The sequence below is a fragment of the Schistocerca gregaria genome, chromosome 7, assembly GCF_023897955.1.
Source record: "Schistocerca gregaria isolate iqSchGreg1 chromosome 7, iqSchGreg1.2, whole genome shotgun sequence".
NCBI classification, from domain to species: Eukaryota; Metazoa; Arthropoda; class Insecta; order Orthoptera; family Acrididae; genus Schistocerca; species Schistocerca gregaria.
Window position 1 is genome coordinate 344,057,969 of NC_064926.1, and position 16,111 is coordinate 344,074,079.

Below are 16,111 nucleotides of genomic sequence, written 5' to 3' on the forward strand. Positions count from 1 at the left end.
CTTCCCTGCTGCAGTTTCTACCTGTATGTTCCAGCTAATCTCATCAACTACTCTAAGGATTTTGACACGATTATTACTAATAGATAGACCGATTGAAGAGAAATGTTTGTGTGTATAATTTTAATGCTGCTTAGTAAGGATGAGTGTGTCACATATGTATTAACTGTTGGATATTTGATTGGTGTTTGGAGTGACATCTCGTGCGAATGATGGAAGCTACAAGTCGGTGAGCTGCAGAGGAGGCCGTATCTGGTGGAAAAAGCAGTAAATTAAACAGCTGCCGAAACACTACAGAGCAGCAAAGCTTGAGCAAAATAGATTTGTTTCCCTTTTCGTCTAGTAATAAATCGCATGCTTCTATACTGTAAAGCTGTGTGGTCGAAGCGCAGTGGGACCGCGAATTTTTCAGTCTGTCCTGTAATCTAGTGTTCTGTTAACTTGAAGTGAAGCAATTGTAAAAGAAAATATGGACTCGACCCACAGTAATAAAATAATAAAACCCTCAAAGGGGCAGTAAGAACGTACTTGATCAAACACAAATACGTTCCTAAGACATCTGTTTTTGCCCACAGGAATTAACTTTACATTTGGCACACTAAGTATACTTCAGAACGATGCTAGTTCATCAGAAAATACTCCAACATCCAGTTACAATCAGTGTCTTAACCACACACGAAATAGACAATAAGTAGAACGACACAGTCTACACTGGTACAACAAACTAACATACAATCAAGCGCAAACCGATGATGGATATTAGAAAGTTAATGACAAAATCAGACACACTATGGCCTCATCGTGTCTTTTATACAGAATTACAATTACAGTACAATCAGAGCACACTACAGCCACACCGTGCTTTTTCAATTCATGTACCACTATATAACCACCGTTCTACCAATGCAGCCACGACACAGCTGCACTGCTTTTTGACATTTATAATCCCTGGGACACACTAATGCCAGCACATGAATGAAGCTGCAGGCACACTCAACGGAACAAGTCGTTCGGCAGGCCCACTTCAGAATCGTCGGAACGGTAACTGTGTTCCGCAGTTCCTCCAAGAGTCCAAGCTGTTGTATCTTCTAGATATCTGGAAGTAACACCGTCCTCTCTCCTAGCCAATCAATGTCTGAAGGACAGCCTGCCACGCCCTGTGCTGACCATTGCAATCCCACTGCTCTGTTGCTTTCACTATCTCTCCGACTTCACGAGACTGCTTGTTTCTCCAGGGCCCCTCTCGTTTTGCCGGTAACGGCTGAATCCAATGTAGCGCTAACAGCTGACGGCTTTGGCCACTTAGCCGATAACATAGGCAAGCACGGCGATGCACCATGCCAGGTCCTGGCAACGAACCCAAGACTTGCCCATCACTGCCTACAGCGGTCCCCAGTGCTAGTTCAGCTTGATGTGGCCGCTCCCCCAGCATACTGCCGGCGCGAAGTCCAGCTGCTATCTTTCGCTCGTCTCCCCCCCCCTCCCACCCCCTCCCACCCCCCGCCCCTTCACCACCTGCAGTCCGCCAGTGCTCTCAGAGCCGGCAACTGTTGACAGAAAGCACGTTATGGTGGTAAGCCTTGCAATTCCTAGTAACACACGCTAGGTCTCGTGCAAAACTGCCGTCCATGGAATCCCGGAGCTGGCTTCAGGTTCTTGCTCCTTTCAGATGTACCACCAGACTGAGACGCCACAGCCTGAGAGTAGCGAGTACACAGAAAGGAAAGCAGAGGGAGGCACCTTTGATTTGCTGTAAGGTCAAGCGTGGCGCTCGACGCCATACTGAAACCGAGTAAATGTGAAACTATAGCTGCTTACTACTACGGCTCGAAATGAACATTCTTAAGAAACGGAAGCAATCTAATTGGCTAAACGGAAACTCTTGCAGCAGAAAACGCTAATGAAAACAAGTGGTGATAATTCTTTAGTTAAAAATTTATCAAATAAGCTTTTAAATTCATTACTGGTCACATGTGCTAGCTGTGAACTGTCTTTGCTTTTAGTTTCAGGTGGCAACGAAGCTACTTTGTTTTCTCCTCACAGTAATTTTACTTTGCTTATGAATTTTTTTTTTTTCTGTGACTTCGAGCTGATAAATGAACTTCACTTCCAGTTCTAACAGAGAGTTAGACCACTGGGTGAGACGGACTGCGTACTTCACAAATGCGAGGCTAGTAAGTAGCTCCTGCTACTTGTAAGGAGTTTGTTTTGCGAACAAACGTGGTGCAAAGGTACTGCTGTTGTTTTCGTCTTAGTTCTGAAGAAAAATCACGTTCTCTGTTATGGTGAGCCGAAAATTGTTATTGTGTAGCTAATCAATTTTAATTTTAAGGATTTGTTTGCATAATAACGATACAGTTTTTTACTGAGAGCTTAACAAATATCTAGGCATGAATCTAACGCCAAAGGGCCACCGCGTTCGCTGCGTGCAGACAGAAGTCGGGGTGGTCCATCTCTCCCAGACAATCGAGAGAAAGGTGAATCAATGGGGGAGACGGAGCACAATTACATTTGGCTTAGGTGATAATGGAAGTTCTATTTATATTTTGAAAAAGGATTGAATAACATGTGTTTCAGGATTACAGCACAGACACACGGCGTTTAAGATAGTAAAGCGGTCCAGTCCAGGTTTGGTTCAGAAGAAAAAAAACATTTATTATTCAGAAAAGTTACAATATCTGACAGACATATATATATTATATCTTGCCATGACATTTTACTACACATTCTGTCATGAACTCCCTTTCTCAAAAACTCTGCAGCTTTGATGGCCTTTTGACTGCACAAAAATACATATTCCGATGTGCAAACAAAATCCATCTGTAGGAATGTTCAGCAATCTGTGTTTCTTCACATTAATACTAGTCATCTTCAGAGTAGCCCCACTTAACCATTTCCACTTGGCATTTTGCGACTCCTGTTCTTAATCTACTCAGTGCTCTTCATATACTGTACTGTAGTTGTTGCACTTGTGTGATTTCCTCTTTGTTGGTGTAGGTCTGTATTTTACAGACAGACCAACGATAAAGGCAGGCGACGCGTTTCAGGTCGGCCTTCTAATGGTACTATTCGCTGGATAAAGATCTTCATTGACTGAAGACGAGTTGTGTTGCGTGGTTGTGCATTAAGTGCCATTAGGTTGATTTTCTGCTTTACCCTCTATATCTAATTGTTTACTTTTGGTCTGATATTTGGTGGCACTAGGCAGCAAGTGCGTAAATTTTGTGGACAAGTGTATGACTCAGGCATTCGGTCACTACCCTGACAGTCTCATTTCAAGTGACGTCTATTTTATTTAGAGTCGTTAGAGGCATACTGCCGCCATGCCACAGCCTGGGGAATGCTTCCAGAATGAAATTTTCGCTTCACTGCCTAGTGAAAATTACATTATGGATTGCAGGATTTATTTATTTTTCGTGCTTCTGCATTAACATACACGTTTACACATCTAGAGCAAGCTGCCATTCATCACACTAAATAGCAATTCTGTCCTAGTCATTGTGTACCTTCCTACAGTCACTCGACGAATACATTTTTAAGTACAGTATAACGTCACCAGCAAGTAGTTGCAGGTTGCCGCTCATCCCACCCGTCAGATCGTTCATGTACGAACGACAGAGATTGAATAACATCGGGGAGAGGCTACAACCCTGTCTCACTCCCTTCCCAAACCACTGCTTCCCTTTCATGTCCCTCGACTCTTATAATTACCATCTGGTTTCTGTACAAATTGTTAATAGCCTTTCGCTCCCTGTATTTTACCCTTGCCACCTTTACAATTTGAAACAGAGTATTCCAGTCAACATTGTCAAAAGATTATGAACATTATAAATACCGAAAGACATTGATTATTTGCATGTCCCCAATTACTTGCGATACATTCTTATACGCCAAAGTTAAGTATTGTCAATCTACTTTATTGTAACAAAAACCATTAATGTGATTTGCTTGAATTGTTGTATAGCTGTCCGAGAAAACAGCACCCCTTAGGTACGCTGTAAAAGGCGAGTGGGCAGGGCCCCACACCCATCTCCATTCTACCGCCAACTGTCTGAAGTCGCAGGTAATTTTCTCGTGCACTCATTTCGATACCTTCTTGTCGGATGAACATTCGCCTCCGGGACAACGTACTGAGTCCTATCTTTTAAATTCTAGCCAGTCACATATTTGAAATTCCGCGTGCTCAGACCTTCGTAAACACTCTGTAGTGTCACTATATCAACGGCTTTCTATAAATCTAGGAGTCCGGAATCTGCCAGTTGCCGTTCACCCATGGCTCACCGGAAATCGTGCAAAGTGTGAGACTTCGCCTCTTCTTCTTTGCCTCTATTAACTGAGAGAAAGACCTCCACATTTTGAAGGCTACTTGCTGACTAATTAATAACATTTAAATAGCGGTGATTGAACTTCAGAAAGCAGAAGAGACTGAGATGCACCTATTGATTTTTTCATGACTCTGCACATGACAGTTTTGAAATCATACCACAAGAATCTATTAGCGTTGCGTTCTGAAATGGTTGATTCTGGGAGACATTATCAGAAACACGCTAACGATGGAAATGGAAATGCCGTGTGGCTAGAGCCTCCCTCCGGGTAGACCGTTGGCGTGGTGCAAGTCTTTCGAGTTGACGCCACTTCGGTGACTTCCGTGTCGATGGGGATGAAATCATGATGATAAGGACAACACAACATCCAGTTCCTAAGCGGAGAAAATCTCCGAGCCAGCCGGGGATCAAACCCGGGCCATTAGGTATGACATTCCGTCACGTTGACCACTCAGCTGCCAGGGGAGAACACGCTAACGATACACATTACGTATTCCCTAGACAAACTCTGAATCACAACCACGACTACTGTGCTACGCTCCCACAACGAACAACATCTTTCGTGATTGTTGTAACCACAGAGGTTTAACCACATGTTACCGCAGTCCACAGGGGCTATATTTGTTATCCGGAAGAAAGAGGAGCAACAACGGGACCTCAAGAAGAGCTGAGTTTTTAATTTAATTTAATTTGTGGTAAGATCTTATGGGATCAAACTCCTTAGGTCATCGGTCAATAAAGTTAAGTTTCGCACGACCGATGATGTTTAAATTATTGTTGACTTGTGCATAGAAGTTTCTCTCTTTTATGGAAATTTATTACCGATGTATTCGAACTTATTATATGCTCCAGAATTTTGCAGCAATGCAAGTTAATTTTGCCGGTCCGTTCTTTCGCCCTTTTTTACACAATTGAAAGCTTAAGACTCTCCCTCGTAGTTGTAGCTAAATCAGAGTTCCCGATGAAGGAATAATTATGCCCTAGCCACTTTAGGACTGTGTAACAGGTAATACCAAGTTTGAATTTCGTAGTGTACTGAAAGTCTTCATTTCATCCGAGTTCTTTACCTTTTTCGTGGACTATGCGTTTGCCGTGCCCTACTGCCTCCACTAAATCACTTGAATCTGAATCAGAGACAATACATTTCATGTACGCATCAGTGATTATATGATGTTTGTTCATGAATTTCACGCAACTCTTACCACTGTTTTATAGTACACGACAGATATTTGCATTTGCGAACGTAAACGACCGTCAGCTGAGTAATGAAATGACAACGATGAAATTTTTTTCCACACCGGAACTCGAACCAGCATTTCCCGCTTACTGCGAGCGGTAACCTCATCTTTTTTGTTTTTTTTTTTTTTTTGTTTTTCCCTAATTACCTGCTGTTGGTTGGGGCAGACACTTATTCTAGTTGATCGCTGAATATTTTACTGAGTTGATCCACTGTGCCGGCCACCACTAGGCTATCCCAGCACAACCCACAGCCAGATCCACATATCCCTATGTTACGAATCATGTGTCTACAATCTGCACTCGTATATTCATTATGTATGTTCACATACAGGGGAGACATTTTAATTGAAAGCCGCTTGTGTACTGTTGGTGGATAAATACTACATTGAAGTGCCTGTGTTGTTCAGAAGTACGATCTATAGTTCCTTCGGACATGCATGCATCCGCCGACTTTCAACTGGAATGTCTGCCCTGTGTGCGAGCATACACTAAAATGATCGAAAGTATCCGGCGTTTTTCATATTACGTGCATTGTGCTGCCACCTACTGCCAGGTACTCCATACCAGCGACCTCAGTAGCCATTAGACCTCGTCAGAGAACAGAATGGGGTGCACCGCGGAACTCACTGACTTCGAACGTGGTTGGGTGACTGGATGTCACTAGTGTCATACGTCTGTACGCGAGATTTCCTCACTCCTAAAAATCCCTACTTCCACTGTTTCCGTTGTGATAGTGAAGTGGAAACGTGAAGGGATACGTACACTACAAAAGCGCACAGCCCGACCTCGTCTGATGACTGACAGAGGTCGCCGACAGTTGAAGAGGGTCGCAATGTACAATAGGCAGACATCTATTCAGACCATCACACAGGATTTCCAAACTGCATCAGGATCCACTGCAAGTACTACACAGTTAGGCGGGAGGTGGGAAAACTTGGATTTCATGCCAGTAAACGCCAAACGACGCCTCGCTTGGCGTAAGGAGGCTAAACATTGGACGACAGAACAGTGGAAAAAACGTTGTGTGGAGTGACGAATCACGGTACACACTGTGGCGATCCGATGGCAGGGTGTGGGTGTGGCGAATGTCCGGTGAACGTCATCTGCCAGTATGTGTTGTGCCAACAGTAAAATTCAGAGGCGGTGGTGTTATGGTGTAATTGTTTTTTTTTTTTTTTCATGGAAACGACTTGCACTCCTTGTTGTTTTGCGCGGCACTATCACAGCACAGACCTACATTGATGTTTCAAGCACCTTCTTGCTTCCCACTGTTGACGAGCAATTCGGGAAAGGCGATTGCATCTTTCAACACGATCGAGCACCTGTTCATAATGCACGGCCTGTGGGGAGTGGTTACGCGACAATAACATTTATGTAATGGGATGGCCTTCACAGAGTCCTGTCCTGAATCCTATGGAACATCTCGAGGATGTTTTGGAACGCCGACTGCGTGCCAGGCCTCGCCGACCGACATCGATAACTCTCCTCAGTGCAGCACTCCGTGAAGAATGGGCTGCCATTTCGCAAGAAACGTTCCAGCATCTGATTGAACGTATGCCTGTGAAAATGGAAACCGCCATATAGGCTAAGGGTGGGCCAACACCATATTGAATTCCAGCATTACTGATGAAGGGCGGCACAAACTTGTAGGTCTTTTTCAGCCAGGTGTCCGGACACTTTTGATCACATAGTGTACATAATGAAAGCAAGAGTGCAGGTTGTAGACGTTGCTGATGACACACGAACGTTCGGGTGTGACTGTGAGTCGTGCTCGGATAGCCTAATGGTAAGGCGACGCCTCTCGGTAAGCGCGAAATCCGGGTTCGAGTCCTGGCCCGGCCAAATTTTCATTGTCGTCAATCCATAATACAACTAATGATTGTCTATATTCGCAAATGCAGATGGCTACCACGTATTGTATAACGACTGTTGTCACAAGTGTCTGTTCCTTCGGACGAGCATCGTAGTTCCGAACAAGACAGGCACTACCCTATCGTACCGTCGATTTACAATAAGTGTAAACAAAATCGCCAACATTTTCAATGACAATACACATGTTTTAAGTTAATATTAAAGAAAATAATTCTACTATGTTTTCTCTAATTGTGCACGCCTGTGTTCGTGCGCGTGCGCGCACATGCGTGAATGTGTGTGTTTGTATGTGAGTGTGTGTGTGTGTTATTGTCTCGTGGTGTTTTAAAGTGTTTATTATTTCTGAAGACAACGTCCTAGTTCTGTATATACTATAGAATTAAGACTTTGCATTTGCAGGCTTTGGATGAAACAAAATTCATCGTTTTCAACTCGGTATTTTTTGTTTTCCATAGCCTTAGTCGCTTTGTCAGGTGTGCCAAAATTTTTCAGTGTTACGGATTGCGTATGTGGCCTCAGGAATATTAGGAGTGATTGATTAATCCTAGAACAGTAAAGATGGGAAAATATTACATGGTAACCAAACCAATGTAAATTGTACTGCTCCATATTTTATTCAAAGGAAGTCATAATTAAGAGTTTACATAATACTTAATTAAAGTTACAGGGTCGGCAATGATACGTCCATACTTAATTAAAGTTAATTAAAGGTACCAAATGTCCTGCTTTACACCAGTGATACTCAGGGTGGTCCATACTACCACTGGCTGTTCCAGCTATCTTGGTGGTCGGCACACAGCAAGGACTTTAGAATAATTTCATTAGATTTCCATAAAATTTCGATACAAAATATTTCGTAAGTAATTATTATTATTTGCTTTAACTTGCTGTATCATCACTTCATAAATTTTGTGAAGTAAAGTTACATCCTCGGCTTATAAATCATCATTCCTGTGGAAAGAGTGGGTGATTGAAAAATTTTACAATTACAAGCACAAAAGTGGATGATAGGTGAAAAAAGCTGACAACGTGTTTTACACCCAGCGGGATGGCACGGTGTTTAACACGCTGGACTCGCATTCGGTAGGACGACGGTTCAAACCCGCGTCCTCCCAACCTCATTTAGGTTTTCGATGTTTTCCCTAAATCGCTTCGGTGTAGGACCGCGGTGAGGTGAGTGGACTGCTGTAGCCTGCTGTGGGGTTGTGTACCACTGAGGGTTATGGCAGGGACGAAGCCTCTCAGTCGTTTCTAGGTCCCCAGTCCAATACAATACAATGCAATACAATCTAGGTTAAATACCGTGCGAGGTAAGGCAATCTGAAAGTAATGTGTGTGTGTGTGTGTGTGTGTGTGTGTGTGTGTGTGTGTGTGAGTGAGTGAGTCTGTGTATGTGGGAGCGCGCGTGTGTGTGATTCAGTGCGTGCGTGTTTGGTACGTTGACCTTGTGAAAAAATAAGGATGTTCGTACGATTGCGTGACAGAAAATGATTATGGCAGCCAAGTCACGGAATTGCGGCGTTCAGGAAACGTCGGGCAGTCCTGGACTCGTTGACAGTGCGAGCCGGAGGCACGGCTAGGCCAGAGCAGCTGCGCAGAGTGCTGTAGAATGTTGACAGTGACGGGCGTGTTGGCGGCGGTGGTGGTGTTGGCCGCCTCGGCGATGCTACTCTCCCGCAGGTGGCGTGTCTGGAGGGACGTGGAGCGTATCCCGGGGGACCTAGCCCTGCCCTTCCTCGGCAACACCTACGTCTTGCTCCACACGCCCCGCGAAGGTAGGCTGCAGCCTCACAGAGGAATTCTGCGTCAAGGCGGAACTGCTGCGTGCATTCGTATGCCATACTAGCGTAACCAGCAGTGCTAAATATGTGTGGGAATTTTATATACGTCCTAGTCTCCCCTGTTTCTGTCCATCTCCTCATCCCTCTCTCCCTGTCAATTTTCTTCCCCTTCCCCTCTCTCTTCCCCTCCTCTTCCCTTCTCTCTCTCTCTCTCTCTCACTCTCTCTCTCTCTCTCTCTCTCTCTCTCTCTCTCTCTCTCTCTCCCTCACACACACACACACACACACACACACACACACACACACACACACGCATACACACACACATACACAGACAGGCAGACACACGCGCACACACACACACCATGAGCCCCTTTTTTATTGGTATTGCAAACGAAACCTCGACTGGGAAATGAAGACACTGAAAATGAAATGGTAAATCAGTTGGGATCGTTAATACAAGAGACACCTGCCCAGCAGCTGGATCTGTGAGGATAGTTTCAATAGAAGTATTTCTCATGGTTTTAATCCGCGCTGCAAATTTTCAGGTTACAGATTCCATAGCAGTACATTTAGAAAACATACAGACAATGTCTTTGTGAAAACGTTTATTAGAGCACGACGTAAACGTTTGAAATAAATTGTTTAAGAAGCTCCTCAGATTTTTTCTAATAAAGTTTCCTCTTTACATATTACATACATTTGTTTAAAACATATTGAAAAATAACTACCCAATGTCCATCCAAGAGTTTATTAGAGTATCATGTACAAATGGGAAATACGTTGGTCAAGAGCTTTTCGAGATTTTAACTAATAACGTTTCCCCTTTATGTATTACATACGTTTTTCTACAATATATATTTAAAAATAAGTAGCCTTTGCCCATCTCAACGTTTATATTTTTCTGATTCTGATTGAAAAAGATTTCTTTTAGAGAAATATTCGTTGGATTTAAATAAACACGACATGGAAGAGGATGAGGTACAGATAACGGGATATGATAAGACCGGATACTTCAGTTTGAAAATTGTATTCAAAATAATGTTTGAGTTTCACAGAATCTGATATGGAACATTTCAAATTTACTTCAAATTTAGTGAACTACCCAACTATCCTACAATTCTCACTTACTGTCGTAATTAAAAACACTTGGATTGTTACATGAGAAAAAGTCTGACATCGTTGGACAAAACAGATTCCAAAATTTAACTTGTCTGCATCAGGATTAGAAAACACACAAAATATTACAAATCGAATATACTGAATCAACCTGCACATTAAATCTGATGGAAAATACTTGGTTCCTACATTCACGGGTCAGTATTGTAAAAGTCATCCAATTCCACATATCGCATTGCTGCACACACCTAATTTCACATATTTCTTCCAGTTGCTTTCCCTTTCAGTTGAAGCACAAATTCAATACCCTTCTATAGTAGCCATGGACAATTGTCAATACTTGTAAACGATCAAAATCAGTTCAATTCTGGTTAATCTTACGGCCTCACAAATTATTATTTAACTGCGTCCATAGACCAACAAGTGAATTCTCACAGGTAGCCACTAGCTTTAAGTCTTACATCCTACTTACAACAGTGCAACGGCAACTGCAACTATGCTCCGAGAGCTCCTACTTACAGTCAATTCTGCCACTCAGTGGTGTCAAAGATACAATCTCTTCCACATGTGACAATCGTTTCAGGTCATTTTTCATGAATTATATTACAAAATCGGGCTCCACGTACATGTGGACCCCTCACACAACTTTAAGCTGCAACTTATCTTTACATAGTAGTATAAGATTGTCTACAGTTCTACTGCAAGTCTTATAGCAGTAAAACGTGATTAAAGAAGGAAATGCTTCTGTTACCAATGTCCAGTGTGTCGAACTATGTGATCAGTTTGAAGGATTATCTGAAGACCTCGGATTTTTATGACGTTAAAGTACAATCGATGAGAAAGTGTGATATTGCGTGCAAAAGTCCATGGTGTACTTCACTCATGTTAGTTGACAGTTCCAGGATAAATCTAGAAAAGGCAAACACTGTTTATGTAATCTCTAACTTCAGAAATTATGTCTCTGCTACATGTCATTTACACTTGTCTCGAAATAAATGAGATTTCTCTTCTTTTGGCAACTGTCATAGGGAGTATATGTAAGAGGTATGCTCGCATTATACACGAGACATCGTTCAATATGTACGCTATATTATCATACATCCAGTGTTGCCTACATTGGGATACAGAGGAATATTCTAAACTAGTCGTCGGCTTTGGCCAGTGACATAGGAGACATTCGACAAACGCCGTAAATAACATCTCGAGATTTTTGCTAACAACGCTTCATCTATACGTATTACACGTATATTTATTGGAAATATATTTAAGAATAAGTAGCCTATGTCCATCCGAAACGTGATATGAGTGGCGGTGTTTTGAGACGGTCTAAGCCACAGATCAGTCTGTCACCACGAACAGATATTTTTCTCTTAACATTCGTTGGCTTCGCCGAATAACAATCAAACTGTGAACCACCACTAGGTGACATCACTGCAGCCATTTACGTCACTGGTCTATGCCGGCACTAGTATCGAATATTCCACTTGGATCGCACATTGTTTCAAGAAAATCATCTTTGTGCCATATCTCCTCAAGATTAACACACTGAAAGCAGTAAATATAAAAGAAGTGTAGTGGGGCAGTACATCTGAGATTTGGGGAAAACTATATTTTTTCTATTATATTCTAAGCACTACAATTAACGCGAAGTGTCGTGAGACACTCAAAAATGCCAGAATGAACTGCGTCCACACCCATCATGTTGACTGTAGTTTTATGGTTTTTCATGTACACAAATGCAAACAAATGCACAATTTCTTGCCCATTTCTGCTATCCATGGAATATGTAGGTGTTAAAGGAAAGATTACACACCTCCTAGTAAGTTATGAGAGCTGCATATCCATGACATGTCAGAAACGTGGGAAATCCCCCCCCCCCCCCCCACAAACACACACACATACAAACACACAAGAAAAGCCAGCAAATTCAAGACGAAAATTTGGATTCTGCCTCTTAAGTTCAAATTGCGAAAATGTCTTTTTGGAAGAAGTGCAATGAAAATCTGACGTTTTGCTGAATCAATGTTTGATGTACAAAGATAAACACTTAGTTTTGCTATTTGTTTCTCTAAAAACAGTATATTTCTTACTGATGATGAGTTACACGACAAGTAATACTGAAAGGCGTTATTAGTGACAATGTTAAAGCAGCAACCACACAGATTTTGACCAGTTAAACTTTCCAGAACTAACCTCTTGACATGAAGTGCTCAGTTAGGCGAATCATACTTCCATTAACGGAACATTTCACGCGGTAGTGAATGTTTCGTGACTAGGGGCATAATTCTATATTAAAACTGGGTGCTGGTAGATAGAGTACTACGTACATAATTGTGATGTGCAGTTGGCTCATGGACAAAACAATGGTTCACACATCTATTAATGTAGGCTGTATCCTACTGTCAAGCACAGGTTATAAGATACGATGGGATCTGAGATTTTAGACACTTTGTAAGCCCACCGTGAGTGTTAAAAAAAACAGTTGTGTTGTCTTCTTATGCCACATTCAGCAACCGGTTCCGTGTAATGTGCTGTGTATACTGATTCTCAGGTATGAGTGTAGAAATGCATGGCCCTTACAACAAAACAAAGCACTGTGCCGTTAATAATACACAGCTACATAATTAAATTGAAGTATTGCTGCAAATGGATCCATTTTACCGAGAAAATGTTTGATAAATGTAGAAGAAATTGCAAAGACTCGAAATATGCAAATGTTTTTGTGGTATCTTTGAAAATAGTTTCCCGAAACGTAAAAGTACTAATGAATCGTACTTCTGCTGTATATGACTGAGATATGTCCTGTATCTGCACATATTATGTCACTTCAGCCTTCGGAAATTTTCAATCCTTGGAAATGAGTTGTCCACAGAGGAACCCTTATCGCAGGATATACGGACAATTGAAGTTCTTCTAGAACTGAGAGTACTCTACAACTTTCTGATATCGAACTTACTTTCGGTAATTAATTGGACTACGCATCTCATATGCATTAATAACTGATTATGATAAGTTCCACTATCTTCAGTACCTCACCAGTTAGTCAGAATAGGAGCGTACTGCACATAGCTGTAGCTTATGCTTGTGAGAAGAGTTAAAAATGTAGCAGTGATGTAATTTAGCCAATAAAAAACATCCTAAGATGCTGGTCATTGTGGGGAAACTGCAGAAGAGTACAATATGAGACATTACGTGTCAGTAAGGGAATGGATGTCACCGTTTGATGTCCCGTTGGTATCAAGACTTATTCGAGGTGGACCAGTAACTTACACTCGACAAAGGATGGGAAACGGGATCCCCAGTGGCCTCGGTGAAGGCATTTAGCCTCGATGGTTTGAAGGCACCAACCAGGAACTAGATCAGGCTGACTGAACAACAGGTTGAAGGTTTCCACTTACAGTCAGACTACAGTATCTTAGTGCGCCACGTCGATCCATTTGAAACGAGCCAAGTGAGGATACTATCAGAGCTGAAGAATCTTCGCAAAAGAAGTCACATTTGTAACTAAAACCAGAAAGGAATAAAAAGAGAGCTCTGTACTGCCCTTTAGTGCACAACACATGAGCTTACCGAGTATAGTACTAGACTTGTGACTGAATTCAGTACTTCCTAGCAGACAGAACACAATACTATGTTGCTAACGTGGCTGTACCAACCAGTGTAAAAGTAATGTCGGGAGTACCGCAGGGAAGTTTTTTGCGGACATTGATGTTCATAACATATATAAATGATGTAGTTCGGAGTTGCATGAAGCTGTTCGAATAAAACGTCCCCTTAGAGAAATTAATGAATTACTCTGCTGATAAACCTCTTACGTTATTTGCTCTTCAAACAGCTGAGCAAAACTGAACTTTCTCAGACATTACTCTCTTTACTTATTGTGATCAACACTAAACTGACACACAGTATTTTTAGCGCAACGCAGTCTGACGTTTAACAATACCTACAAAAGAATGGCCCTGACTAACAATAATCTATACGTTTCACAAATCACTTACCACACAAAAATCTTCGTTACTCGAACTACTGCAATACAGCGAGCGCCACTACTGCCAGCTAAATAAAAGATTCAAACTACTAAAGGCACTAACTACTGATAGGCATAGTTGGCAAATGAAAGATTTTGATAGAGAACAAACAATGTATTTACCTTAATAGTGTTCAAAAGTCATAATATATATAGCAGTTCATGACATCCAGTCTTACAAATGTACTGTCTCTGATGGACACACGTCCAGATCATCCGCTCTCAAAATTCCACCATCTCTCTCCCCATATCCACCACTTCTGGCGGCTCACCTCCAACTTCGCAACGCTATGCGCTGTTAACAGCCAACCGCCCAACACTACAATAACCAACAACAATGCAAACCAGCCACAGACTGCACACAACACAGCCAGTGATTTTCATACAGAGCGCTACGTGGCGTTACCAATATAAAAACCTAAAAAGCCTACTTACAAATGATGTAGTTCGGAGTTACATGAAGCTGTTCGCAGACAGTTCTGCTGTATACAGTAAGGTCAACGTGAAACAGAGCAAGATGGAATCGCCTGTCTGCACTTACTGAACTACTCCTAATAATTAGTTTTTTTTGTTTCACCGTTCTTCAATTTACGTACGTTTTCTAACTAATACACGTGTGGTAGGTGCTGAAATACTTCAAAACATAACCTACGCTTTTTACTACTAGGTTCATTATGCAAGGTATTATTTTCACTGTGCTGATTCCAATGACGCATCTAGTTCTACTGGAAACGTTGTAAACGACACGACAAAAGTCACTTAACGTTTTGCTGCACTGTATTTATGGACACAGTGACACCACTCATTAGAGAGACTGCCATTTCGACATTTCAGTAACGTACTTCAATTTCTGTGAAACTAATTAACGTACAAGATAATTAACATTTTCCATTGCACATTTTGCTGCATTGCTGGTTAGATCCCGACCATTTCCATTATACTTCTGTTGACCTGAATTTTATACACCAGCCGAGATATTTCACTAATTAATTAAGCCATTAGTTAAGATTTTTGTGTAATTCACCGTAATTTTTAATGCAGCGCTTGTAATTCTAAACAGGGTATTTCAAATACGGATGTATAAAATGGTTTCACAAACTTTTCTAATTTCCTAAACCAACTCACATTTTATAAAACGAGTTACTCTTAATATTTATAGTAGAGAAATCTAGGTTAGCCATTTTTTTAAAATGATTATGTAGTTTTGGAGATCGCAGCAGGTTTATACGCCAGTCTGTAATTAGTCGGACGTAACTCTCCACAACAGTTCCGGGCGAATTATTAAATGGGAAACATCTGTGGTGGCATTCGCAATTGATTTACGCGAGATCTCGAGGAACCGCGGCTAGGCTGGGATATGTTAACAACGATAATTGAGTTCTCATCTAAACATCGATCAGGCAGCACTTTAAAGTTATCATCTGTTTATTTTGCGTGACTGTCTGTGTGTCAACTAAACACATCGCCGTGTTTTATTGGCTGTCGCGGTACAGCATAATGTGTTTAGTAACTGTCTAATTCGATACCAACATGAGAATGTACATACGTCAGATGCCAAATAAAAGTGCGCTGTGATTGTTAACTGCCACTGTGGTACTGTGTCGTTGGAGAGTGCCCATGTCTGCTATCATAAATACGCTTAATGTGAAAACAAATTTGATCATGATAGCGTTTTTGTCGGCAAAAAATGTTGAAAAGAGCCACGTCATTCGGAAATCTGTACAGTGTACATTATTTGCAAAATTTCCAGA

The 16,111-nt window shown here is 41.7% G+C and overlaps 1 protein-coding gene across 2 annotated transcripts in view; it reads left to right on the forward strand.

The window, feature by feature from the left end:
• The first annotated feature begins 8,971 nt into the window (after nucleotides 1-8,971).
• LOC126282122 (cytochrome P450 4C1-like) overlaps nucleotides 8,972-16,111 on the forward strand; it is a 103,609-nt gene continuing 96,469 nt past the window's right edge. The window contains exon 1 of one of the 2 annotated variants that reach the window (XM_049981591.1): nucleotides 8,972-9,208. In XM_049981591.1, the coding sequence (XP_049837548.1) occupies nucleotides 9,043-9,208 (166 nt within the window). In that variant the 5' untranslated portion in view covers nucleotides 8,972-9,042. The remainder of the gene's footprint in view (nucleotides 9,209-16,111) is intronic. The other variant, XR_007551330.1, reaches the window with a different exon arrangement.